This window comes from Neodiprion pinetum, chromosome 2 (genome assembly GCF_021155775.2).
Source record: "Neodiprion pinetum isolate iyNeoPine1 chromosome 2, iyNeoPine1.2, whole genome shotgun sequence".
In the NCBI taxonomy this organism is placed as follows: domain Eukaryota; kingdom Metazoa; phylum Arthropoda; class Insecta; order Hymenoptera; family Diprionidae; genus Neodiprion; species Neodiprion pinetum.
The window spans coordinates 4,055,519-4,080,800 of NC_060233.1; the positions used below are offsets into that span (position 1 = coordinate 4,055,519).

Sequence of the window (25,282 nt, forward strand, 5' to 3'; positions counted from 1 at the left end):
AACAAGAAGATAAAATTTCCAATTTCAATATTTTACGCAAGTTTAATTTTTTTTTCAGAGTGGGGTGCAGGTTTTGACCCTTATCCAAGAAATGCTTCCACATATTTCGGCGCTTAACCAGATTTCGGGAATGGGATCGTCGCAAATATCACAAGACAGTGAGATTCAGTCGCACAGCGTTCCACCGATTACGACGAGCCAGCATTACACGTGGTTGGAAAGCGATCATCCTTACAAGGCGGCCACAGTTTCCCACTACAAAGTTGCATTTGCCGAAACAGTGAGATGGCTCAGCGTCGAGTTTACTCCTGACTGTGGAACTGCACAGCCTGAGGATTACCTTCAGCTCTATATACCCAGCAGCGTAGCCAGTCCATCCATAACTATTGGGTCAGTTTTTTTGAAAAAAATGCATGGATGGATAAGTGCAATAATAATAGTATTCACAATTTGAAGTTCGCGTTTGTATTTGTACTCATGATATTTTACATTGTAATTTCAGTGCTGCAACCACATCGTCGGAAGATAATCTACCACACTGGCCGGTTCTTCACAAGTTGAGCAGTATACCGAGTCAATGGCCGCAGAATGCTGTCGTTTTACCAGGTCAATAGCATACTTCATTCTTCAAAATTAAGGGTCTAGATTAATACTGCCATATCCTTTCAATCATACTCAAAATATCGAAATGCCGTTGAATTTCAGGAAACGAAGTGATATTTTCCTTGGAAACCGCGTCCGATTACGTCAAGGATGATCGCTCCAACACTTACGGTTTCAAGTGTTTGGTCATTGGATACGAATGGGCCGGTAGTGTGGGTGGATTGAAGCATCTGGAAACCGAATTGGCGTTTCTCGGCGGTGCCTGTGCAGCGAGTTTGATGAAGAAGCACATGACGTTACCGCCTGTGTCAGGTACGAGTTTAATATTTGTATCGTAAGTTAAAAACCGTTGAAGCCCATTACGTACTTACTCTGTACAAACGTGTGTGAACTGTAAAAAATGAGTTAGAAGTTGGAAGTGCCGAGGATATGTATCGACGATTTATGTTTAACTACCCCTCAATTTTCAGTCGAAGAAATCGAAGAGGATCTTGAACTCGCCCAGGACACAGCTAAGCGGCTTTTTTCCGGATATTCAGTGCTTCTCGGAAGAGGATTCGCCCTCACATCTCCGCCTACGGTGTCCCAGGCCCTCGACGGCGTGCTTCCGTTTAGGTGAGTTTTTACAACTTTTCTTACACCGCCGGAATCACTTGAGCATGCAGTGGTTCCGCCTATCTTGTGATTTACAATTTGCAAATGAATTAGGTTTGATATGCTGATGTTTCATTGAACGCTCATCTTCACTATGGACCGCGATATGCGTAGCGACTTAAATCGAAGTTTTTCGTAATTATGATGTGCGAAGTGAAATGGAATGGTGACGATACCGCTAGTCGGGACTTTTATATTCAATGACAAAATCGTTATTATAACTCGGTGTATTATGTTGCGATATGTGCAAAGAAATTAACCAGAACTTCAGGATCATTGCTTGATCGTGACAAAATTGCTCAGACTCCTTCACACAGTGAAAAGGGAAGGTGGTGCTGATCGATTTTAATCTCTTTCACGCTGTTCTGCAATTACAGAAATTAGCACGAAGTTCTTATCTAACGTTGGATAATTTGAGTAACAGGTGCTATGCGCAATTCTCTCCATGAATTTATTCTCCTGATAGGAATGGGACGGGTATCAGGTTCTTGGTTGTTTGTTCTGACTTTCGCCGTTAATTTTGAAGATTTATTTATTAATAATGCGTGAATTCAGTATGTAAAACAATTATATGTTGTACAAGTTGGCTGTCGTTATATCACAGTCATGATAATTACGGCTAAATGATTATTACAAAAATCTTAATCACTACTAAACGACACAATTTATTTTTCTTGCGTTATCATTATTATTATTATTGTTATTATTCGTGTTCTCTTAAATTAGATTCACACTGCTAACGATATTCTCACTTTGATTGCGTTCAAGGTGTTCGTTAGACAGTTCTCGTTACCATTTATGATTCCCGTGTAGCGTCTCGCTGTTTGGCTAATCGACGAATATCACGTGCAATTGAAAATAATCTTACAACTCCGAGCCGTTGCGCGTTGATGCGTAATTTCGCATTTTGCATTCTCTTTCGTGTATCTCGCGAGCCCGTTTCTGCACTTGATCGCTTAACTACCTAATTATTTTATTCCTCTAGGGGAGACATGAGGTACAGTAATTGAAGTGCTTTAAATACAACTTCGTTAATTGTTATAGGTAAATAGGTACTTGAAAAACTTTGTACACTTAGAAATATGGCGCAAATAATCAGTTCGAAGCGATATCGTAAAGAATTTAACGAAAGTCAAATCCTTTTCTCGTGTTCTTTTAAAAATCGGTTGCGCGATGTTTTCTTATTCGGCAGCTATTTGTTTCATAATCTCTTCTAATTCGACGAGAGTTATCGATTCGTGATCAGATATAAAACTATAGATAAATCTCGCGTGACGCGCTTCTTCTAAATTGCGGTAAAACGTGTGCATATATGTACCGTCTCTGTGATAATCGAGAATTAAAAAATTATTGAGCTTTGAACTATCTTCAGATTATAACTAACTAAATATAGTTTCAAACGAAAAAGAGATATCGTAACTCTCTCTGAATTTACACATTATGCGTATAACTTCGGCAGTTTCAATTGAATCGAAACGGTGAAATTAATACAGTATAATGACGATAGTAAAGTATAAACAATGAATACGTTTAGGAATGACACGTTTACGTAAATACTCACGATACAGTAACAATTATACACACAGATATGTGGCACTGAAACAATAAATATTATATACACCAGATTCGCTCAAAGTCCGAGCGTATAATATAATGATAACATTAACAATGATAATAATAATAATAATAATAACAACAACAACAACACAACGATAGCGATACCTGTAATGAATATTTCATTCAACTATACAAAAATACGAAAAGTATCTCGAAGATGTATTTCACACATCGACGAGTTTGTGCATTTCTCATCACTTTTGTTGTTGTATTTGTCTTCTTTTCTCTTATTTTCTTTCATTCTTTTTCTCGTCCCCTCTTCCAACGCTAACCTTATAATCTAAATCACACAAAGACTGGCTCTTCTTCTGCTTCATCTTCGTCTCCTTGTTCTTCTTCTATATATATATATATATCTATATATACGCAATCTCTTCAAAGTATATACATATTAATATTTGCGAACAACGCGGATATCAGTTTTTGTTGCTGTTGCTGTTGTCGTTGGAGAATCTTTTACGAAAATAGTCCAATTTCCTCGTACGTTACACAATCTTCATCTCTATAGTCGAGTAAAAAACTTGACGCGTTGCGAAAACAAATTTAGAAAGTTGTTATATAACACCTATACACATGTCCGTATATCGTATAGATTATCTAAATTGCAAATGGGCGCGCGAATATAAATGCGTTGTTATTAATTTTTTCCGCGAGGTAATCGTATCATATGACAACAATTATACACAAGTATATATATCTTTTGAGAAGTTGTTACAATCAATCTGTCGGTGATATGTGCAGGATATTAGATGGATACGCGGTGTAAATTGTTTGAACGATTTGCGATCGACTCTACTGTTGCAAAATATAAAACTTTCTAACGATTTCGGATGAAATATCGAGATAATGTCTCCGAAATTATAATAATATAATACATACTACATTCCTAATATAAAAACGACGACTATAATATAGGCATACATATATGTTTTCGTATTTAGAAAAAATAAATGAATTTCGTATTGATGATAAAACTTGTATACTATGATAATAATAATAATAATAATAATAATAATAATAATAATAATAATAATAATAATAATAATAATATAAATATAATTTTATAACATACGTACTAAATATTTTACAGACTTTTTCTACAATGTGAGTAATAATTTATGCATCTATACGTAATATTATTTATTATAATGTAATCCTTATCGTGATATAACCGTATATGTAAATAATTATTATCGTCGTTATCGATATTATTATTACTACTGTTGTTGTTGTTGTTGTTGTTGTTGTTATTATCGATAGGTATTTTATAATTCTGTGGTCAACGGTTCAGCCTTTTCAACAATCACATGAAACTCGGTTTCTCTGTAAACGCGTCCGTCGGGCACGACCATCGTTATCCTGCTGTCAACCGGAGCGTCCCTGGCGATGACGCCGTTCTTCTTTGAAACAACGTCAGGAGCGTTCGTCGGCACGCTTATCCAGCGTTTCTGGTTATTTTCACGCTGCCTGCGGCAGCACCAAACGATTAGAAAACCGCCGACTAGCAAAACTACGATAGAACCAACTAGAACCAGTACGAACAAGAGGGTGGAATTGCTTATCGAGCAGTATCTCGCCTCGTATTCGTTGAATGTTACCGGCGTGAAGTCAGCGTCGAAATCTAGACAGAGAAACGTTTCCGGACCGACGTTTATCGGCTCATCCGGTACGCTCATTGAGTAAAATTTCGCGTATACGTTACTGTAGTTTAACACGTTTCCTCGCCAAACCGGAATCGCTGAACACTCGCAATTATGGTTTACCAATATCCCGTCCAATTCCGGACGGAAACTTCCTCTGTCGAACATAACCGAGCCTTCCTCGAATGTCTTGATGCTGTTGTTTTTGAATATCAGGTCGTTCAGCCTTCCGTTGTTGTTGTTGTTGTTGTTGTTGTGGTACGACTGGTATTCCGGGTCTGTTTTTATGTCGAGAAACGCGCCTACGTTCAGGTTGCCGAACGTGTTGTTCTTCATTATGACAGCGCCTGTCGTCGTTACGCTGAACGCCTGACCCTCGATTGTTCCGAAATCGCAGTTTTGTATCGCAACGGTTCTCGGCCTTCTTATTATAAACGCCGAACTTCGCACCGTTCCCATTCGCACACCGTCCAGCATGAACTTGCTCGTTACCTCGATGTCGTTCATCGCTCTACTCGGCACAACATCGCCGAACGTTCCGCCGATCACGTGAAGATAGCCGACGTCGAATTTCTTGAAAGCTTGCGCCTCCATTGTATCTATAACGCAGTTATCAAGTGTCATTGTTTCCGTACCCACGAGGTTCGAAAAGGCGAAAGCGTTCACCTGACCGATCCTGACGTTTTGGAGGTGGATCACCTCCACGTCACCCTTGAACGTGAAACTAGGGAGAAGGTCCATGCTGCTGTTCGTTATCGATATCTTCGCCGGCGTATCGCGCGTCGCAAGCTCGAAACTCTGAGGGTACAACGTCAGGTTGCCGATGTTCTCGAAGCTTATCGCTCGCAGACCTCCCATCGAGGTAAGACTTGAATTCACCAGCCTCACCGACGGGCAGTTTGATATCATTATTCGCGTCGTATGCGGACTCAGTCTTCGATCACCTTCTGTCGTTAGGACCAGCTCCTGAAATTCGAAAATCGAACGTTTACATCGGGTCTGCTGCGTTAGTTGAGCTTGAAGTTAGTAACGTTCTATTTTCTTAATTCTACAATGATTTTTAAACGAACTAAGATTGCAAAATATTCAAACAGTTACAAAATCGGAAACTGACAGTTTTCCCTCAGCATGAATCGAACTTCAACATGATTGTGCGTTTTATGTATGTACCCCGCGATCTTCTTTTTTTTTTTAACTCTCTTTTGCCTCCATATTTTCAGGATAAACCTCACCAACTTTTTCTTTCATTCTTTGTATTACACACAAAGCTTACGGAAATGAGCACGCGTGTGTTATCACGAAAGAATCGACACCGCGATAACAACGAATAGATTAACACTTAATAAGGGTCTAAATCGTTGAGGTTAATCTCTTGTAACCATGCAGGATATTATACTTAATAATTGTTCTTGAAACCCTTGTTGTAAAACCTACCAGGCAATTATGGTCGATATATGTCGTGCATTTACAAAATTCACTCCGTGGATATTCGTTACACACACGGAAGAATTTAAATCTACCATATATCGTCTTTACATGAAAAAAAAAAACTTCGATCTTCTTCTATACTAAGAAGCTCCGTATCTTTAAAACTGATTACAACGTAATCCCAATATTTGGGCGTTTGCGTTTCACCTTCTAATTTTATTTTTTTTTTTATTTTTTTTTTTTTTTATTTTCAATCAGAGTGACAAATGAGGGATGAAAACGATATCGTTGGACACGTGAGACGGTTTTTCCCGGATGGAAACGAAACTAGAGAAGGAAGAGTATTATACGAAGAGAAAACAAAAAACGTATGTCGCGATCCCTTTGTGCTACGTAACATACGCGTACATGCAGTATAAAAAAAAAAAAAAAAAAAAAAGGAAAGAAAACCCCCGCAGATAATGTCGTTTGATTTTATTTCAGTACAATAGTCGCGTCGAACGATTTTTTTTTTTTTCCCACCCTCTCGTTCTCCTTCTCTCTAATCCCTCTCGTCCGGTAAATGCCCATATAACCGGAAGTAATACCGTTGATCAATCTCTGCGATATAACTGGGGTACACCGAACAAATACTATCTCTTCTTTTTTCATTTCCATGCCGCGTTGTGTGTCATGACGGGCGGAAAAAGAAAGAGGTGGGAGGGGATGAAAACGACGACGAGGAAAATGTATAAATGAAATTTTGCTCGATCGCTCGCGCCCTTTTTTTTTTTTTTTTTTTTACCGTAAAAAAAATTCTATTCACTGATACGCGTTGCGATATCGATGTGGGACACGGTTTAAACATGTGAATCATCCTGAGATAAATTCACCAACCACGTAACGCGACTTTGTATTATTATTACACGCTTCTCTCTACCTGCCCGCACGCTTATCTGTACGGAGAAGTTTATTGTAGACTCGCAGGGTTTCGGTGAATATCGCGTTATCAGAGCTGCCACATGCTGGAAATGTATAGGTAATCGTCGTCGAAACGAGAGAAGGTCCAACACGAATATAAACTTTTAAAGTTAAACGACAAAGGCTGCTCTGCAGCTTGCGTTTCGTAAACTTTCGACGCCGTTACGGTACATGGGTATTTATGTATGTAGTACGTGACGATATATGGTGTAACAGGGTACGCGTGTATGGGGAAAACCTAAGAGAGAGAGGGATTTATCTTTTCAATTTGATTCTTTTTACACCTGAACCAAAACCCCGTAAAAACAACTCGAATTACAATAAATATTTATCGCGCGATTGATACGCACGTAGTATTTTTTATTTTTTATTTATTTATTTTTTTTTTCACTTCGATGAAGTACGAAAATTTACCTCCCGATTTTATATAGTCATTTTTTTGCCGTAAATATCTCACGTGTTCACCAGCTTGGGTGTATTATAGGTTCACCGTATACGAATATATCGTTCGTTGTAATATATGCGAGTTTGATGCGAGGGAAAGTTTGTCGATTCATTATTTTTCACATTTTTTCCCATCCATTTTCGTGCGGTTTCATCATTATTACTTATAGAGACAGAGAGCGAGAGAGAAAGATGACAAAAGAATAAATAAAAAGAGTAATGGTGTTTTAAATTATTCGAAATGAAATTTATTATTGGCCGAAAAACTTTTTATATCCACCGAGTTAGAGAGAATTTGTCTTTAATAAATGTATATTTATTTATTTATTTATTGTTAACTATTGCGACATTTTTATAATAGCGTAGGAGTTGAATTTTTTTTTTTTTTTTTTCTCCACACGAGCATTATATGCCAGCTCCATAATATACATATATATATATATGCGTATGTGTGTCGAGGAGAAAAAATTTGCAGACTTGAATACTAAGTACGGTTATACATATGCACGTATTACATATGCGGAATGTAATATTTATGTACGCGTCGCGTAGTTTCAGGGACGTCGTAAATTTTCCGACGTATGCTTGAACTGAAAATTTTTACTTCCCCATGGATGGTCTACTTGTCTCCCTGTGCATTTTGGAATAAAAAAAAAAGAAACAAAAACACGAATAAAAAATGAAAAGAAAAGATAAAAAGTATTTCGAGAGAATTTCTCTCGTTTTTCTTTATTTCCACGACTCGGAATGTCCTCCTTCCGTTTTCCCTGCAACTGAGTTATATTTCTTCTTCTTCTTCTTCTTTATTTCGCGTTCAGGATTCGCGAGCACGCCGCGTTCACTTTATGGCATAACGACTTTATATATCGTATACCTGGACTGTATATGTATAAATACACACCTGTATATACAATATGTATACATATGTATGTGTAACTCTTAGTACGCGGCACGTGTCGAGGTAATAATGATTTACTCTTTTATTTATCTTGCAATTTTTATAAGGAAGCGGTAAAAATATCGCTAGCCGAGAGCAAAATACCGGGTATATATTATACATACACACCTGTACATATTGTATAATAACAAGAGAATGATGAACGAGGAGTGGAGCTTAAATCCTGTATATATATATATATATATATTTATATATATAAAATACACTGTCGATTTTATTATTTTCTCAACTTTTATCCTACATTGTGTTTGAAAAACCGTGAAACTTTTCGCTTACGTTTATTAGAGAGAGAGAAATTTGGGAAAATGACGACGAATATTGAGTAAAAACAACAAACAGAAAAAGAAAAAAAAAAAGAAAGTAAAATGAATTAATTAACGAGGCAATCTCTTTTCCTCTACAATTTTACTGTTTTCAGGCGTGTTTAACATAACGGGTTTTCGGCGGTATGAAATTCGCAAAAAGTTTATTAAATTTACACGGCTCAAATTGAAGAGCTATAATTTTTCTCTTCTTCTAGCATACTTACATACATATATATATATATATATGTATATATTATATGCATATTATTATGTATAAAACTCAAAGTTTTTTCGTCATGTGTTCGCTTATAACTCGAGAACGACTGAACCGATTTTCATCCTTTTAATCTCTACGAATAGCCACAACGTCCGCCCACAATTTATGCTACATTTCGTTACAACCAGATTCATAGTTTTGGAGAAGTAAAAAATTTTTGTAAGCCAAGTGGGAACGTGATCACACATTTATGCGAACGCTGACTAAAGTCTTATTGATAGAGGTTAGGTTAGATAAAGTTCTAGGTTAGGTTTTAGGTTGAGTTAGGTCAGATATTGTCAGTCTTCATTCAATTGTTCTTAACTGTAAGCAAAATTTTTTCATATCAACAGAATCTTCATTTCATCAAATTAAATTTGAATGCGGGCGAAGCCACGACGGGATATTATACATATATAATATATATTATATATATATATGTATATAGACACAGACACAAATATGCATTATAATTGCACGCAGATAATAATGTTGTTGAACGCGAAATGATACGAAACTTGTCATGGCTATCTCGCACGCACGATGAGGTTACATGAATAACGCAATTATTAAAGTGGGACTACTGTAAATCATGTAACATATAATATTATACGTTATACACGTAACGAGCAGACGTCGCGAAATCATTGTATCAAAAATTACGCACGCTCGAGGTTAAGGTTAAGGGGATGAGGTTCGAATCCTCGGTTCGTCGCTCGTGATTTCGTGGGGAAAGGAACAAAAAAAAAAAAGAAAAAAGAAAAAAAGTAGAACCAAAGAAAAAAAAAAAAAAAAAACAACCGTATCACGTGTGCAATTTCTTGATAATAAATTTTTCACGACGCCGGTACAACTGCGTCGCGGTAAAATATACGGAGTACGGAATATCGTGTAACAAGATCGTCGGGCCGGCGGCTCGTTCTTACCGCATTAAAAATCCCTCCCTCCCCCTCCCAAAAAAATATAAAAAAAATTAAAAAAAGAAAACAAAGAAATAAAAAAATATGCAGGAACACACGAAAAACAGGGAACCGCGTAATCTGATGCTCGACTTTATCTAACTTGGATATAATATCCCCGTCCACTCTTCCCTTTCGTAACAACGCGTACAACATAGGTATAGAGAATTATGCGCGCAATGTAATATAATAATAACAACACTGTGCGTGTACTACATATATATATATATATATATATATATATATATATATATATATATATATATATATATATACACATATGTATGTATATATGTATACAGTACATGCATATAAACGTATATCCGTGTTTGTAAAAATGTCCGGGGATTGAGTGATGTTGTTGCGATGGAGTTTAAAAAAAAAAAAAAAAAAAATTGCGGAACAAAAAATTGAAAAAAGAAATTCGATGCGATAAAATGTTTTTTTTTGTTTTTTTTTTTTACCCCCCTCCAATTCTTACCCCCACTATCGCGGTAAAGTTTGGGTGTGACCAGAATTTGCTTTTTTCGTCGTTTCGTTTGATAAATAAGCGACCGCGGCATTTTCGCTGCCGCCAATTATTATAGCGCATGAAATCGTGAAACTGCATTGTGGGTCGGTCTTTCATTTAATTCCGCAAGCACGTTTATGGATAATCTCGTTTTACAGCATTTCCTCGTCTCTTTGTCTCTCTGTTTCTCTTCCTCCCCCTCTCTTTTCGCGCTATCCATATCTATATATATATATATATATATATATATACACATACATATGTGTGGAAGTTTTCCTCTACATACGGGTCATACCCGATACAATTACATAGCTGAAAATGTTCGGTGCGCTGCTGCAGTCACTGCGATACAGAAAACAGTTACGTTTGTATACCTGGTTAAATTTATATGATATATAATTCGATTAAGGTTATTGTTATTATTATTTTTATTATTATACCAAAGCACGGTTTCATTCTCTCGCGTCTCTTTATACTCGTTTTGCTTTTGCTTTTTTGTTGCTGTGCGTTGTACTACTGATAAGAAGGTAGATTCCCCGTTTTGCTACACCTGTTATTCACGCTTGTGTAATTTTTTGCCCACATACACAACGATTGTTTATTTTTTAAATGTATTTTTTTTTTTTTTTTCTTCAATCAAATCTACACCCATTACATAAATTTTTATATACTTCTATGTGTTTCGATATTTCATATCAAAGTAAAAAGTTCGAGCGCGAGGTGACGAATTTTTTTTTTTCTTCTTTCATTCGTCTCGTTCTAGAAGTGAAGAATAATTGATGAAAACGATGCGAGATAAAAAAAAAAAAAAACAAGAAGTTTATTATATCGTCACGAGGGAAACAAACGTGCGTGCAATGTAAATTTGACGGGTTTGAAGAAGAATATATTTATATATATTTTTCTACTTCTATTGAATGATTTTCTGATTCGAAGCATTGAATAAGGGAGCAGAAGAAAAAAACAAAATTCAGAGAGTGAAATTATTGAAATCCCGATGATCGAAATTCGATATCTACATGTGTTGTACATGTAAGCGTACGTCGTGTATACAAAATTGGATCTTTTTTTCCACCGTCTTCTTTTCATCATTCCAATTTCGGAGTCAGTGACGTGAGAATCCGATCGCGATTAGACGAATCGAGGTTTAGAGGTTTTCTCGCCCTCGCGTGTTAGTGAAATAAAGGGATTTTAACAAGCTGACGACTGTGGTTATAGGAAAAGAGGAAGAAAAAAAAAATCACCCTCTGGCCTGCACGAAAGAATTCAGGTGTCGAGAGACGCTTGGAGGGGATGAATTTAAGGGTCAAACCGACAGCCGTGCAACTTTCCATTTTTTTGTTTTTTTTTCCTTCTTTTCTTTTCTATTTTTCACCCCCACCCCCATCCCCCCACAGCTCGGAAACTTTTTCAATCCTGAAACGCGACAGCGGCTCGATTGTTGTTTTTTTTTTTTTGTTTTTTCTTCATTCTACAGGTGTAATAAAAGTAGAAATAAAAATAAAATTGCGGGAAAGAGCTGCGTGACTGTTCAAGATTGAATCTCTTTTTTCTTTCATCTTTTAACCGATCGGTTATTCGATGATGTTTTTCTTCGACTATTGAAATTTCTGAAATAATTTTCCTCGTCTCTATTTCTCTCCCTCTTATTTTCTTTAAATTGTTGTTATTCATTTTATTTCACTTTCATTTTATTGTATTTTTGAACCTACGACTCGTTGTATGAGAAAATTTTTATTTCACCAACGTTCGAACGCACGACTCACTTTTTACAATTGAGGCAGTCTCAGTATCAAACCATTTGGGCATGTATATTTTATATTTGTAAATTGTCTTGATTATAAAAAAAAAATTGGTCTTACGAATAAAATTCAATCTTTCTCTCTCTCTCTCTCTCTCTCCCTTTTCTGATCTTAAGCTTCTCTATTTTCTCCGTTACTAACCCAATTGTTTATTTATACCTTTGGATTCGCTATCCTAGTATAATAAAAATTGTTATATATTTCATTCTGTTCTATTATATTCAATTCTCTCTCTCTCTCTCTCTCTCTCTCTCTCTCTCTCTCTCTCTCTTCGACTTTCGGACTCGTACGAATAACCTACCTCTGGTTCGTTATCGCAGTCGCAAGTCAGCCTCGCGAAAACGTCGCATCTGCAAGGCGGTGCGTCGCATCTGTTGACGGAATTCGTCAGTATAGCCACGCTTCCGTTGTCCGTCGAGTATAGTCCAAAAATCGTAGCGCTCATCAGGAGAAATTTCATCGGATCCATTTTCGCCCCCCTCCTGCGATTTTCCGATCGAGAGAGAAAATCGCTTCTTCTCTTCACCCCTCTTCTAACTTTTCTCACCCGTTAACGATGAATTCTCTCATCTCTTCTTTTTATCTTCATCTTTCGTTTTTCTCTTTCTTTTCTTGCAGGCGATATTTATGTATATATATATATATATATATATATATATACACGTACGTCTTTTTTCAGATTTCTTACGAATCGATAATTTTCTCTATCCTATCTCGATATCGTCGATCGTTGCAATTTTTCTCTGCGACGATTAACACGATGCGTGTACAAGCGTTGAAAATTGGACGATAACTGCATTTCGTCCCCGTTGAAATAAATTTCGCACACTCGATTTTTTCGGGGACTTTTTCTTCCGCGTACTTTTTACTCTTTCTCTCTCTCTCTCGGTATTTTTTATTTTTTCTTTCTCCTTCTTCTTCTCTCTCTTTTCTTTATCCCAGATTATTTTTTTTTTTTTGTTTTCCTTGTTTCGCGAAATTCTTCTCGGCGAGTCGATCTTCTTCGTTCGGGGATAAAAACTTGTCCTTGTCACTCAACGCCAGCAGCTCAGCTGAAAGTTTTTTATACGTCAATAAAATAATGATGAAAGTTTCGAAAGAAGAGATTATCAGAAATTTAGTTTTGGAAAATCTTTTCTTCTTTTCAAATTTATATATATATATATATATATACTCGTATATATGTATATATGTATATCTTGCAGTTGTAAAATTTCATACTCCGTATGTTTTCATTATTACACTTTCATACTATTTATTTCAATTGAGCGAACCTTCGCACGCGTCTTTATACCCTTGGAAGCCGAGAAACAAATGCCCGGCTTTTCCCCTCAACCCCTTAAATTATATATAAACCTCTCGGGGGAAGTAACAATGAATAATTTAAACGGGAAAAACGCTCCTCGCAATATCAAATAAATAAGTAAGGAAAGTAAAGTTTCGACTGTAAATTTATGGTGCCTACATATATATATATATATATATGTATATATGTATATGTAATGTATACCTAATACATATCGTTTCGCAAGTTTTAATCAAACTTTTTATATACATTCTTACGTATTAAATGAACATTCAAATCAAATTCACGTATATCGCTACGCCCGATTTTCCGAATAAACTTTACGCATAAGCTTTGCGAATTCTCTCTCTCTCTCTCTCTCTCTCTCTCTGTCTCGGGTAATTTTGTTCTTCTTTCTTTTCCCTCCCACACTCCCTATTTCCACCCTTATTCGCCGTTTGGCAAATTTTTCAATCAAATATTTACCCCGAGAGGCGTAACGGCAGTTTTCTTTCTTCTGTTTTTTTTTTTTTTTTTCTCTCATTTTACTCGAATTGTTGCGAGTGGAAAAATTGTCGTCCGATTAAAATCACGTATTTTTTTTTTTTCGCATCAGGCATTTCATCGTTACGCAACGTAAGATGACATTTACATTCCACGTTTTCCTACGTTTTTCATTGTGAAATGTTTTGACTTTTATAAAACATGACGTTATATAAAATTTCTAAAGAGCATACGTGCGGAAAGTTTTCTTATATATATATATATGTATATGTATGTATATGTATGTATGCATAAGAAAACTTTCCGCACGTTGTGAGAAATTTCAATATAATAATTGTGTACCCGGTGTGTAGTTAGGTAGTTGGGTACATATTACTTATAATAATACCTACGCGTTCAAACAGTTTGTCGAGTTGGCAGAGATTTACACCCTCTCTATAAGCAAGGGTAGAAATTAATCCTCAAACTTTCTTAGCGTGCGTGTTATATTCACAAAAATTTTTGCGGTCAGTATTCGACAGGGGAAAAGATTCGAACGCTTTTCGCATTTTTTTTTTTTATTAATCATTTTTTGTTTTTCCACTCGTAACAGGCGATTCGAACTCAAATTTTTTTCGTCCCAATTTTATGCGGTCATGGAATTAATATCGCACCGAGCAAAAATTTCATTCGTTATGGTTACTAGAAAAATTTAGTTACTAGAACGATATTAATAATAATCATAATCGATTTTACCGTGTTGAAAAAAAAAAAATTTACCGTTCAAGTAATATCGGTTAATCGCGGATTAAAAATAGGGGAGAAAACTTTTCACTGACCGATTATACGTTGGCTTTGTGAATGTATGTTTCTTTTCTTTTCTTTATCTTTATCTTTATCTTTATCGCCGCGTTGCGTCTTTTCTTTTTTTTTAATGATCTTGTATGCGTGTAATATCTGTGTGCGCAGTTCGCGTATATCAGTGATTTATCTTATTATACGTGACGACGTTTATATATACATATATATATATATATATACATACACGCATATAATCAAAGACCCGCGCGTTTCTCGGTTAACAATAAGATAAGATAAAATCGATGACGAAAAGTGTGACAGTTTTATCTATATTGAAAATAAAGTGTAAATCGCAGAAGCTAAGCGGTGTGACGGCGTTATGAAAGGCGAGAACGAAAAAAAATTATAATTGTCAACATATTATTACCAAAGGAGAAGTGTTCATTTCTTCTTGTTGCGATTACTATACAATAACATCGAATCGTTGTTCTCGTTAATAATTCGATACGAGTGTTACGATATCGTGTTTTTCAAGAGACCAGCAACGTTTCTTCGTTGGAGTGAAAAAAAAAAAAAATAAATAAATAAAAAAAAAAAAAAAAGAACCGAACAGCGGTATCTGACACGTGGAAACATTTTCGAAGAAATGAAAGAATAGAAAAAGAAGGCTAGGATGTAGAGATAAATATAAAAATAGATTTGAGAAGCGTATTAGATATGAGTTGGTAAAAAAGAAAAAAAAGAAAAAAAACTTAAACCTGTAAAAACTAAACTCGCATAAATAAAACTACTGGTTTTTTTGCACGTCTAATACAACTGTGTTTGCGGACTGTGCGAGGAGTACTTAAGGTAACGTCATAGTTATTTTAGTTGGTCGCGCGGCGAATACGTTCGTATCGAAATACGAGGAGCGTCTCTCGTCGCTGTGCTTCTGCTTATTTAAGAGTTTTAGACTTTAAGCGGATGTGTGATGCGATGTGTACAAGAGCGTGGATCAGAAATGATCGGAGAAAGAGGGTGAAGTTGGTAACGTTAGTTTAACGAAAACATTCAGGGAGGGGGAGGAAAAATTACTATTTTTCTTTTTCAAGTTTCTGCATCAAGAGAAATTTTTAGTTCCGGTTGCCGCTCGGTCCTTGACTATTTTCCTTTTTTAACACAATCGAAAAATAATAGTTAGAGGTAGAAAATGAACATTAGTTTTCTAGTATCCGTTACTATTCTTTTAACAGTGTAGTGACTTTGAAGTAGTTAAATTTACAATACATGAAATACGTTTTGCCTAATTATTACACGATTTAATGAATTTTAGAGTAAATTTCTGCCATTCTGAGATAACGATTTTACGAAACGTTAATCATCGCTTAATACAAATAGTTTCTAACTTCAGCTTCGTGAGATTCTGCGTAATTAAATTTAAACGAAATTAAACGAACAACGTGTTTAAAGGGTACGTCGAATCGTTTGGCAAGAAATATATCCAGTACTACAGTTGTTTACAACGATATCGCAAAAGCTGGAGCGATCAGCTTTCCGCAAGTTCAAATCTGACTTTCAATTTTAACACCTGCATCGATAAAAAAATATATTACACGAGTTTGATCCTAGTCTTTTGCCGGCTTTCCGGTTTTCCGGTTTTGTGCCTGTTAAACATCCCCAGGGACATGTAATACACGTATTACACCGATTTATACATGTCTACATGTATACATGTATGTATCACACACACACACACACAAAAGCGGAACCGCCGCTGATATATTGATCCAGAATCGAATTGAGATTCTGTTCGTGAATTCGCACTCAATCTCACATCCGGATAATTATTCATTAAATCCGACGCTGCGGTACAAAAGTTAACTATACATTTATAATGTATGTGTAAAAAAAAAAAAATACATTTATATGACGTAGGTATTTCTTAATCTCCCTAGAAAAAAAAAAAAATAAAGACTTGAAATATTTCTTTCACCTTGTTTTAACACCGCCTTTCTCAATCATAAACCGTCTTCTTCGTCTCATCCGATTTATGTGTACATCTGTACAAATATATTTATATATATATATATATATATATAAGTATATATATATATGTATAGATAAATTTATTTTCTTTTAAGAATATAAAAGAAAAGTTCGATAATCGGTACGTTAAAAACGTTCAAATTCAACGTTTCAAATCAACCGATTTCATCCTGAAGTCCGCTGAAAATCATTTCTGAAAAGAAATCCCGTATTCCGGCGACGTTGTGTGTTATCACTGTGTTTATTTTTTTATTTATTTATTTTTTTTTATCATTCGAACAAAACACATTACATTACATTCAAAAAAAAAAAAACTTGCGCGTTATTATTTTTATCAATTTTTTTTTTTTTTCAACCTTACTTCATCCTCCGTTTGCTTTCCGCGTACGTTAATCGTTACACCGTACCAACGCACCAGATCATACCGCTTGTTTTCACTTTTTTTTTTTTTTTTTTTTTTTGCCTTGTACAGTTCGTGTAAAAAAATTTTCACACAAGAAACTTTCCCGCCGCAACACAACGTACAATTCGTTGTTCGATTGGAAAACAACGTTTGTTCGTTCGACGGGTTGTACGAAAAAAAAAAAAAAAAAAAACTACGTGAAACAGTTTTATCAAAAAAAAAAGAAAAAAAAAAAAATCCAACGCGAGACGCGATAAACTCGACCGCTCGGCACCCGCGATATTCGCGGACTAGTTTCGCCTCGCGTTGCCGCGTTTATCACGCGACACGATCCCCACTCTTTCTCCTCCCCCTCCTCCTCCTCCTCCTCCTCCTCCTCCTCCTCCTCCTCCTCCTCCTCCTCCTCCTCCTCCTCCTCCTCCTCCTCCTCCTCCTCCTCCTCCTCCTCCTCCTCCTCCTCCTCCTCCTCCTCCTCCTCCTCCTCCTCCCCCCCCTCCTCCTCCTCCTCCTCCTCCTCCTCCTCCTCCTCCTCCTCCTCCTCCTCCTCCTCCTCCTCCTCCTCCTCCTCCTCCTCCTCCTCCTCCTCCTCCTCCTCCTCCTCCTCCTCCTCCTCCTCCTCCTCCTCCTCCTCCTCCTCCTTCTCCTCCTCCTTCTCCTCCTCACCCCCCCCCCTCACCGATTCATCCGCGACACTCGTCCACTTTGGCCACTCGGGTCGGCTATCTCGACCTCCTCCCTCTCCCCCTTCCGCCCCCTTTTTACCCCTCGCGCCGAGCTTTCGACGAGCCCTCCTGCCCCTCTTCCTCCCCCATTTACCTATTTTTCGCCCCCCTCCCTTCCTTTAGCTCCTCCGCAAATTGTAGCACTTCTTATCGCCCGAGTTCTCTTTCCCTTCGTCGCTGTTCCGTTGCTTTGGAGAGGGGCGAAAGATAAAACAGATAAATTTACTAATCGTAAATTGCAAGTTTTTGAAGGGGGGTCCAGATTTCGGGAGTGATGTGAGCAAATCGCGTCTCGCTCGCATCGTTCTCTTGGTATGCTTTATTAAACATATTACGTCAAGTTTTGTTTACATAGCAATTATCATAGCTTGCCGCGAAAGCTGTCGGAGGAAACAACTATCAATTAGGGTGAAATTTATTAAATTTCCGTTCCTCAATACCGATCCCGTCCTTCTTTCTTTGCTCCGTGTAGTTTTTTTTTTTGTTTTTTTTTTATGTTTGTTTTGTTTTTTAACTAGGTAATTTAGCCGTTTTATACGAGATTTTATTCCGCACGGTATGTACGTAAGTACGTTGCGCGTGTGCGGATTTTGTAACGACGATTAAAATCGAAATAGTCCGAAAGCTGTACCTAGTCTTTAATCCCTTAATCCCAACGTACGTGTTTTCGGCTGGCGAGCGGTGCTCGTTAACCCTTTTGATTAAAAAAAACAAAACAAAAGAAAAAAAAAAACAAGCGAGAAAAACATTTTTGGTTCAAAATCTCGTAAGTAATTGATACAATGTTACACCCCGATGTGGTAGAAATTTAAGCTCCTGAGGGTTTACCTGTTATTTACGACTAATTTTAATTTAATTTGTTGCATGTATGATTTTTTTTCTTTCTCGATTTTTTTTTTCGTCGCGTTAGTTCGATAAAATTTTTCTATTTTGTTATTTATTTAATAAAGCAATAGAAATCGATCAGCGATCGCTATATCAATGTTTCAACGTTTCTCAATTGGATCCGAATTACGGGTAAACGTAATCTATAATTATTTTAACGACGAGTCCTCGGGCTAAGTAATGAAAATTTTATCACGCCCGAATTCGAGACTGAGAGGGTCGGCATCACGTCTGGGATATTTTTCGCTCTTTTGCGTAAAATGCGAATTAAGTTTTTCACTTTGGTAATAATATATATGCGAAGAAGCTTGAAACGAGACGAAGCAGGAGGATGAGAAGGAGGTGGAGAAAAAGGTGGGGCAAAATGAACTGAGAAAAAGGAAAGGAAAGGAATGGAAAAATTTCCCTTCTAATAAAGTTTCACCCTCTTATAATAATAATTCTCTTTTTTTCTCTCTCTCTCTCTCTCTCTCTCTCTCTCCTCTCCGGCGCCTGCAGCACGCAGCTCTCGTACCTTTCTTTTCTTCCTTTTTAATTACAACACTTTTCAGTTTTTTTTTTTTTTTTTTTCTTTTCTCTCCTTTTTTCTACCCCCGACGCGCCTTTGAGTGACGTTTTCTTCCTTCAACTCTTGTGCAAGTCACGCGTTGTGTTTCCAAGGAGAAAAGAAGGAGGACGAAGAAAGTGGAAACAAAAAAAAAAAAAAATATTCGGGGAGAGGCGGTGAAGAAGAAAAAAAAAAAAACAAACCTCTCTCTCTCTCTCTCTCTCTCTTACTCCTCGCTAAAAACTTTTCCCTGATTTTCGCGGTTTTGATCGCTTTTCGCGACCTTTCTCCCGTGTAATGCTTTGCCTCTCCCTCCCTCCCTCTCTCTCTCTCTCTCTCTCTCTCTCTCTCTCTCTCCTCTTTCTCTTTTTATCGCTCTCCATCTCTCTCTTTTGGCACGGATATCCTCTCAGCCTAAAGGCCGGCGGGCGCATTAATTAGCAAGTGATTAATTACGGTGTAAATAATAACGCTGACGTTGATCGGTATCGTCGTCTGCCGAGTATTTAAAATTCATGTAACGTTACATACGCGCAAGTATTATGTATACACTGTATATAAGCTACGTACGGTTAACCAGAAAACATTTTTCTCAACAATTATCAAAACTCGTCAATCCCGAAGTAGCGAATTTATACTTTTGTTCCCTCACTTTTGCGCGTAATTGCACAATTTTTTTTTCTTTCCCCCGTCAAATCTCAATTCGGTTTCTCACTTCTCGCAAGCCTCTTCAAGTTTGAAAAAAAAAACAACGGGGGGACAATTAATGTAATAAAAATATATACACGTTTCCGGATATAGTTGAAATTTTTTTTCAATCCGTCAAAAAGCTTTTCAATCTTGAAAATTGTACGGTAAAATGAATGAACGAGTTGGTAAACGGTGCAACGAGTACGAGTGAAATTTGTTAAACAGCAGCGGTTTAGAGATTGCTAAAAAACCGTATCTGGCAAGGAATGCCGGGGTGTGGGGGGTGTTAAGGTGTGGGGGGTGGGGGGGCTCGAGTGACGGATGAGTGCTGGCGTTAAAAAGTAAACGTTAAAAAATTCACTCGGCTCGTTAGTTTCGCCCGGTTAGAAAATTAGGGTAATCGAGCGTTCCCTCCGGTCGTTTCTCTCTTCATTCGTCGTCGCCTGTAGAGAATACGTGTGTACAACGAAAGCCTCGTCGCGATGCCGAAAGCCAAATAAAGAGAGAGAGATAGAGAGAGAGAGAGGGGAAAGAAAGTGGGAAAAGGCAAGGAAGTGTCAAAGTCGCTGAGTCGCTTTTGTGCTTGTGCAGAAAAGCAGAATAAAGATGAAAGGAAATAAAGAAAGATGAAACAAAAATTTAAGGTAAAAGAAAATTTTTCGATCGTACATCTTTTTGGACTTTTTCATTACATTTATAATATTCATCCTTTTCTTTTACTCCTCATTGTCTTGTCGACGATACGAGCGTATTGATGAGTCTTCAACGAGTATTTGGACGCGACGTTTCCGGTGTTTCGACGGTATCGCGTACTTCCGGTTTATCCGATTGATACGGTACGCGGTTATACCTGCTTGTACGGAGAATTCTGTTGTTCGGCAGAAAAATCTTTCAAGGCTTTTCGATTATCGCATAAAACAGTCCTCAAATTATTCAACCCTGTACACTTTGATACCTGTTGGTACATGTAATCACCTGTAAGTAATTTCGTCGGAGTGATAAAAGGTTTTGCTTCAATCGTGCAGAAATTGGCTCGTGATAAAAAATAAAAAAACAAAAAAAAAATGGAAGAATGAGAGGGTGAGACAGAGGGATGAGAGAGACGAACGAAAACGGATAAAACACGTGTCGAGGAATATTGAATTGAATAAAAAAAAAAAGATTACAATCCGTAACATTGATTTGTAATTCTTTGATTCGCTCGATCAATTTTTGTCTCCTTTTTTGCAATCTGTGATTATACGATTGAAGAGATCGCCTGCAGAGAGAGAGACAGAGAGAGAGAAAGAGATTGCAAAGGATTGTTTAGTTTTTTTTTTCTCTCTCTCTCTCTCTCCACATCCGTCGTCAATTTCTCGATTCAATTTTTTTTCCGTCCTTTCTTCGCAGAAAGGTGGAACAAAAATGAAACAAAAAAAAACAAAAATTCAACAAACAATCGAACAAAATTGTCCGTTGTTACTTATTTACAGCAAGTACACACTTTAGGTTTATTCTCGTATCGATATGTTACTGTTTTTTTTTCTTTTAAATATTTCGTTTCCGCCTATCGCGTTGTAATTTTTGTCCTTATTCTTTCTTTCTTCAGTTTTATCACATCCTTTTACTCTTCTTCTTTTTTTTTTTTTTTTTTTTTTTATATATATATAATTAATATTTCAACTCCCGTTACTGTACCGACTCTTTTCGTACAACTCGTGGCAGAGTAAGAAAATACGACACACCAAGTTTCAACCGTGCGCCGCGGTGGTCCGCGTTCATCTGAGTTAAAACCATGGCAGAAGAGCACCAACGACCACCACCACAGCCGCAGGCGATGCTGCATGAAGCCGGCGTCGCGACGCTCAGCGCCGCCCTCGCAACCAACCAACCACCACCACCGCCGACAAGCTTCGATACGTTATACCCGATGTTTTTGCCCCGTCGAGCTCGGATATCAGCTTTACGCTTGTACGCTACGGAAGTACGGTATAAAAAAAGAAAAGAAAAAATCGGTCCAACGAGCAGTTCGAATTACAAGATAAAGATATATGTCGCATTGGTGTTCATAGATAAAATTTTATTAATCGCACATGTTGAAACAGACTCGCACTGAGAGAAATTTTTAGTTACGGTTACCGCTCGGTAACTTAACTATTTTCATTTTTTACCACAATCGAAAAATATAGTTATACATAGGCGTACCTCGTTTTTCGTAATTTTTCTCAGTGCATGCACACCCGCGTACATGGCATACGCGTAGTGAAAACCTGAGATACGTAATAACAATGATAATTGTAGAATAATAGAAAAGAAATGAGGTGAAAAGCGTACGACGGAAAAGAATCTGTCGCCAAATGAAAGTTTTCGGTAAAATATTTCTAGAACGAGGATCCCTAGTAGAGATAACGAAGCGGGTACCTCTATCCTACTTTAGTTGGTCTCCGGGCGAAAAGCTCCTGCAAAGCTACGGAATATAGTTGAGACAGAATTATTTCGTGTTACTGCTGCTGCTGCTGCTGCTGCTGGAGGTGCAGACGTGCATACATTCATACCTACACCTACACCTATGCGTATAATATGAGAACCGAAGAGGAGTCCCACACTTGAATGTTTACACACATACACATATATATATATATACACGTATACGATATGATACGGAGAGGAGAAGAGGATCTTTCCCATCCTTCTCGTTACGGAAAGTTATAATTGTTTGCAGAGGTCTATATGCGATGGGCACACACACACACACACACACACACACGCGTACGCAAATACCGCACGCCGGCAAAAGAAAATGAATTCCCTCGCAGCCTTCTCTCATGCAGATTGCACCGTTAGGTATATAATTTCCCTTGTTCCTAAACCTTGCAATAAGCGCTTTGAGATTCCACAGAGTCGTTTTTTAATACATCTCTTCAAACATTCGAACGTTCCTAAATGTTACCTTACAAATGATTGTCTGCTTTCGTTGTACGAAATGGAAAGAAAAAAAAAAAAAATAAGAACAATTGTATGAAAAATACGTATGTTTTTATCAACTCGATACCGATAGTAGTAAACAATTTATCCGAATTGGTCCGGGAAAATTATAAGAATTTTTGACAGGGAATTTCGTGACGGAGATTTAGTAGCTGCCCTGATTTACCGTTAGTGAAGTTTTTAAAAAATTTTCCATGAGTTTCGACCTGTACAATATGGTACGAAGGTTATGTTAGGCTGTGAAAGAGAGACGAGGCGTCTCTTCTCAGAAAATATATATCAGGCGAGAAAACGTTTAATGGGATCGTCGTACGTGAAGGAACGCGATATCCTTTCTCGTCCAACTTATTCGTGTGCGTAAATATTTATCCCTGTATATGGCGTAAGCAATGCGCGTGTGTCACATACGCACACGTATGCATATGTTGTACAAACTCGTTGCCAGTTATCGATAACGTCGTCGATTTACGACACTTGAACTAATTTCCAAAAGAAATGTAGAGTAATTATTATCGTTATCATTGTTGTTCAACGGGAAAATGATTCGGACGTTGCGAATTTCTCGGTAGAAACGATTGAAAGACGACGGGATGACGTGATTGGTGAAAAAGAAGCTGATACCGAAAAGAAAAGAAAACGACAAAGAGAAATTCACGATCCAATTTTCCGCCGCTCGTATCTTTGATTTTTTTTATTTACTTTCTTGATTGAACTGCAAACCGAGTGTATTGCGGAAAACACTGAAAGCGGTTGCAGAACCGCGTCTGTCAAATATTAGCCTTCGTGATTTGTTGAATTAATCATTCGACGATGTTGCATTAATGCGCAAATCCCGGCGCCAGAGAGAAGACCACTAAATTCGCTCAAAATTCATTGAATAATATACAAATATCGGAATACCGAATGACTATTTTCTAAATCCGTATATCACGAAAATTAAAGAGAATACGCGTGTGTGTTAAATAATGTATTAAAAGTATCATACGTATGCACGTGTCGAATGATTCGGTCCGTTATTTGCATATATTTTCGCTGAATAATATCGCGCTTGATTTGCGAAGCGAAGGCTCTTAATTTGATGAACATCTCTTGGAAGTTATTTTAAAAGCTTCCGTAGAAAAGTTCTCGAAACTTGATTTTGGAATAAATCGTTTGGCCTTGTTATGTCTGTGAAAATCGAGGAAAGAAACCGAAAGTTAAATAACGAGAATCAAAACGAGGAATCACTTGTACCGTTCTCAAAGTAAATAAAAAATAAAGTAACAGGCTTTCCAAGTAAACTTTTCTCACGGTATGTTTTTCATCTCGGTCATTTTTCGTCATTCTTTGGTTTTATATCCACCTTATCCTTACATTCACGCCGGAACTTATGCGCAGATTCGCGATTCTGTCCAAGAATTAAGGGTGAAACACCAGAGACGAAAGGTTGAGATTTATGGCAGGCGGAAAGATGAGAATCGAAGAGCTCTCCTCGTCGTTCTTCCTCGTTTCCTCGCGTTGTTCGGCTAGTTGTATTATACCTTGTAGGTGTCCATGGACCAAGGGTGTCGCCGCGGATTAACTCGCCTCTCTCTTCCTCTCTCTCTCTCTCTCTCTCAGTCTCGGCGTCTCGCCCTCTCGCCTTCCTGATCCTCCCTTGAGGATTTGCCGAATTAACCGGCGCTCCTCGCCGCTAAAATCCGGGCACCTAAAACCCTGACCGCGGGACAGCTGCCGTTGAGAGCTGGTTTTCACCGGACTTAAATAGCGCGCGGATCGCCCGATTGGCCGATGTAAATTAAAGCCGGTTCTAAGCCAGCAGCCCTCCGCTCAAACCACCGAAACTGGGAAGGCTGTGCACAGCTCTGTGGAAATCGATGGAAAGTTCGAAAGCTCGGCAAGGAAATTAGAAAGGGCCTGTAATGTCCGAGATAGATGGATGGATGGATAGGTGTTGGACAAAGCGTACGCAAGTACGTGATGACAGAATAATTAATTTGCGATACAGCAGAAACAGAAAAACGAAAGAAAGTAAAACAGACGGAAGAAATGATAAATTGAAGTAGGTAAAATCGAAAAGAAACAAAAATAAAGAGAAGAAGTTAAAGTTGTTTCCAGCGCAGAGCACGCAATGGTAGGTTGAGACAAGGGATGAGATAAAATGAAATTAAAGTTTGGGATAAGAGGTAGAGTTAAAATTGAGAGAAAAACCAAAAGCTAGAAATGAAAAATGAAAGTGAGAATATCGGCTATCACGGCAATGATAGAGATGGGAAGAAAAGAAAGAGAGCGAGAGAGAGAGAGAGAGAGAGTAGAAACTAGGTATCGAAAATCGTTTCGTTCCTATTTTGAACTCGCCGA

At 37.5% G+C, this 25,282-nt stretch overlaps 2 protein-coding genes across 6 annotated transcripts in view; one reads left to right on the top strand and one right to left on the bottom strand.

Moving 5' to 3' along the window:
• Positions 1–25,282, top strand: part of hiw (MYC binding protein highwire) — a 165,264-nt gene that overhangs the window by 9,713 nt on the left and 130,269 nt on the right. Inside the window, exons 28-31 of the mRNA XM_046614088.2 lie at positions 59–390; positions 503–606; positions 706–915; positions 1,074–1,218. Coding sequence (XP_046470044.1) covers positions 59–390; positions 503–606; positions 706–915; positions 1,074–1,218 — 791 coding nt within the window. The remainder of the gene's footprint in view (positions 1–58; positions 391–502; positions 607–705; positions 916–1,073; positions 1,219–25,282) is intronic.
• Positions 1,772–25,282, bottom strand: part of LOC124213145 (uncharacterized) — a 69,814-nt gene continuing 46,303 nt past the window's right edge. The window contains exons 1-4 of one of the 5 annotated variants that reach the window (XM_069133921.1): positions 17,093–17,298; positions 16,679–16,924; positions 12,439–13,189; positions 1,772–5,480 (exon numbers count right to left, since the gene is read on the bottom strand). In XM_069133921.1, coding sequence (XP_068990022.1) covers positions 4,140–5,480; positions 12,439–12,606 — 1,509 coding nt within the window. In that variant the 5' untranslated portion in view covers positions 12,607–13,189; positions 16,679–16,924; positions 17,093–17,298 and the 3' untranslated portion in view covers positions 1,772–4,139. Of the gene's footprint in view, positions 5,481–12,438; positions 13,190–16,678; positions 16,925–17,087; positions 17,299–25,282 lie in introns of those variants that run through there. The other 4 variants (XM_046614096.2, XM_046614099.2, XM_046614100.2 and 1 more) reach the window with 4 other exon arrangements.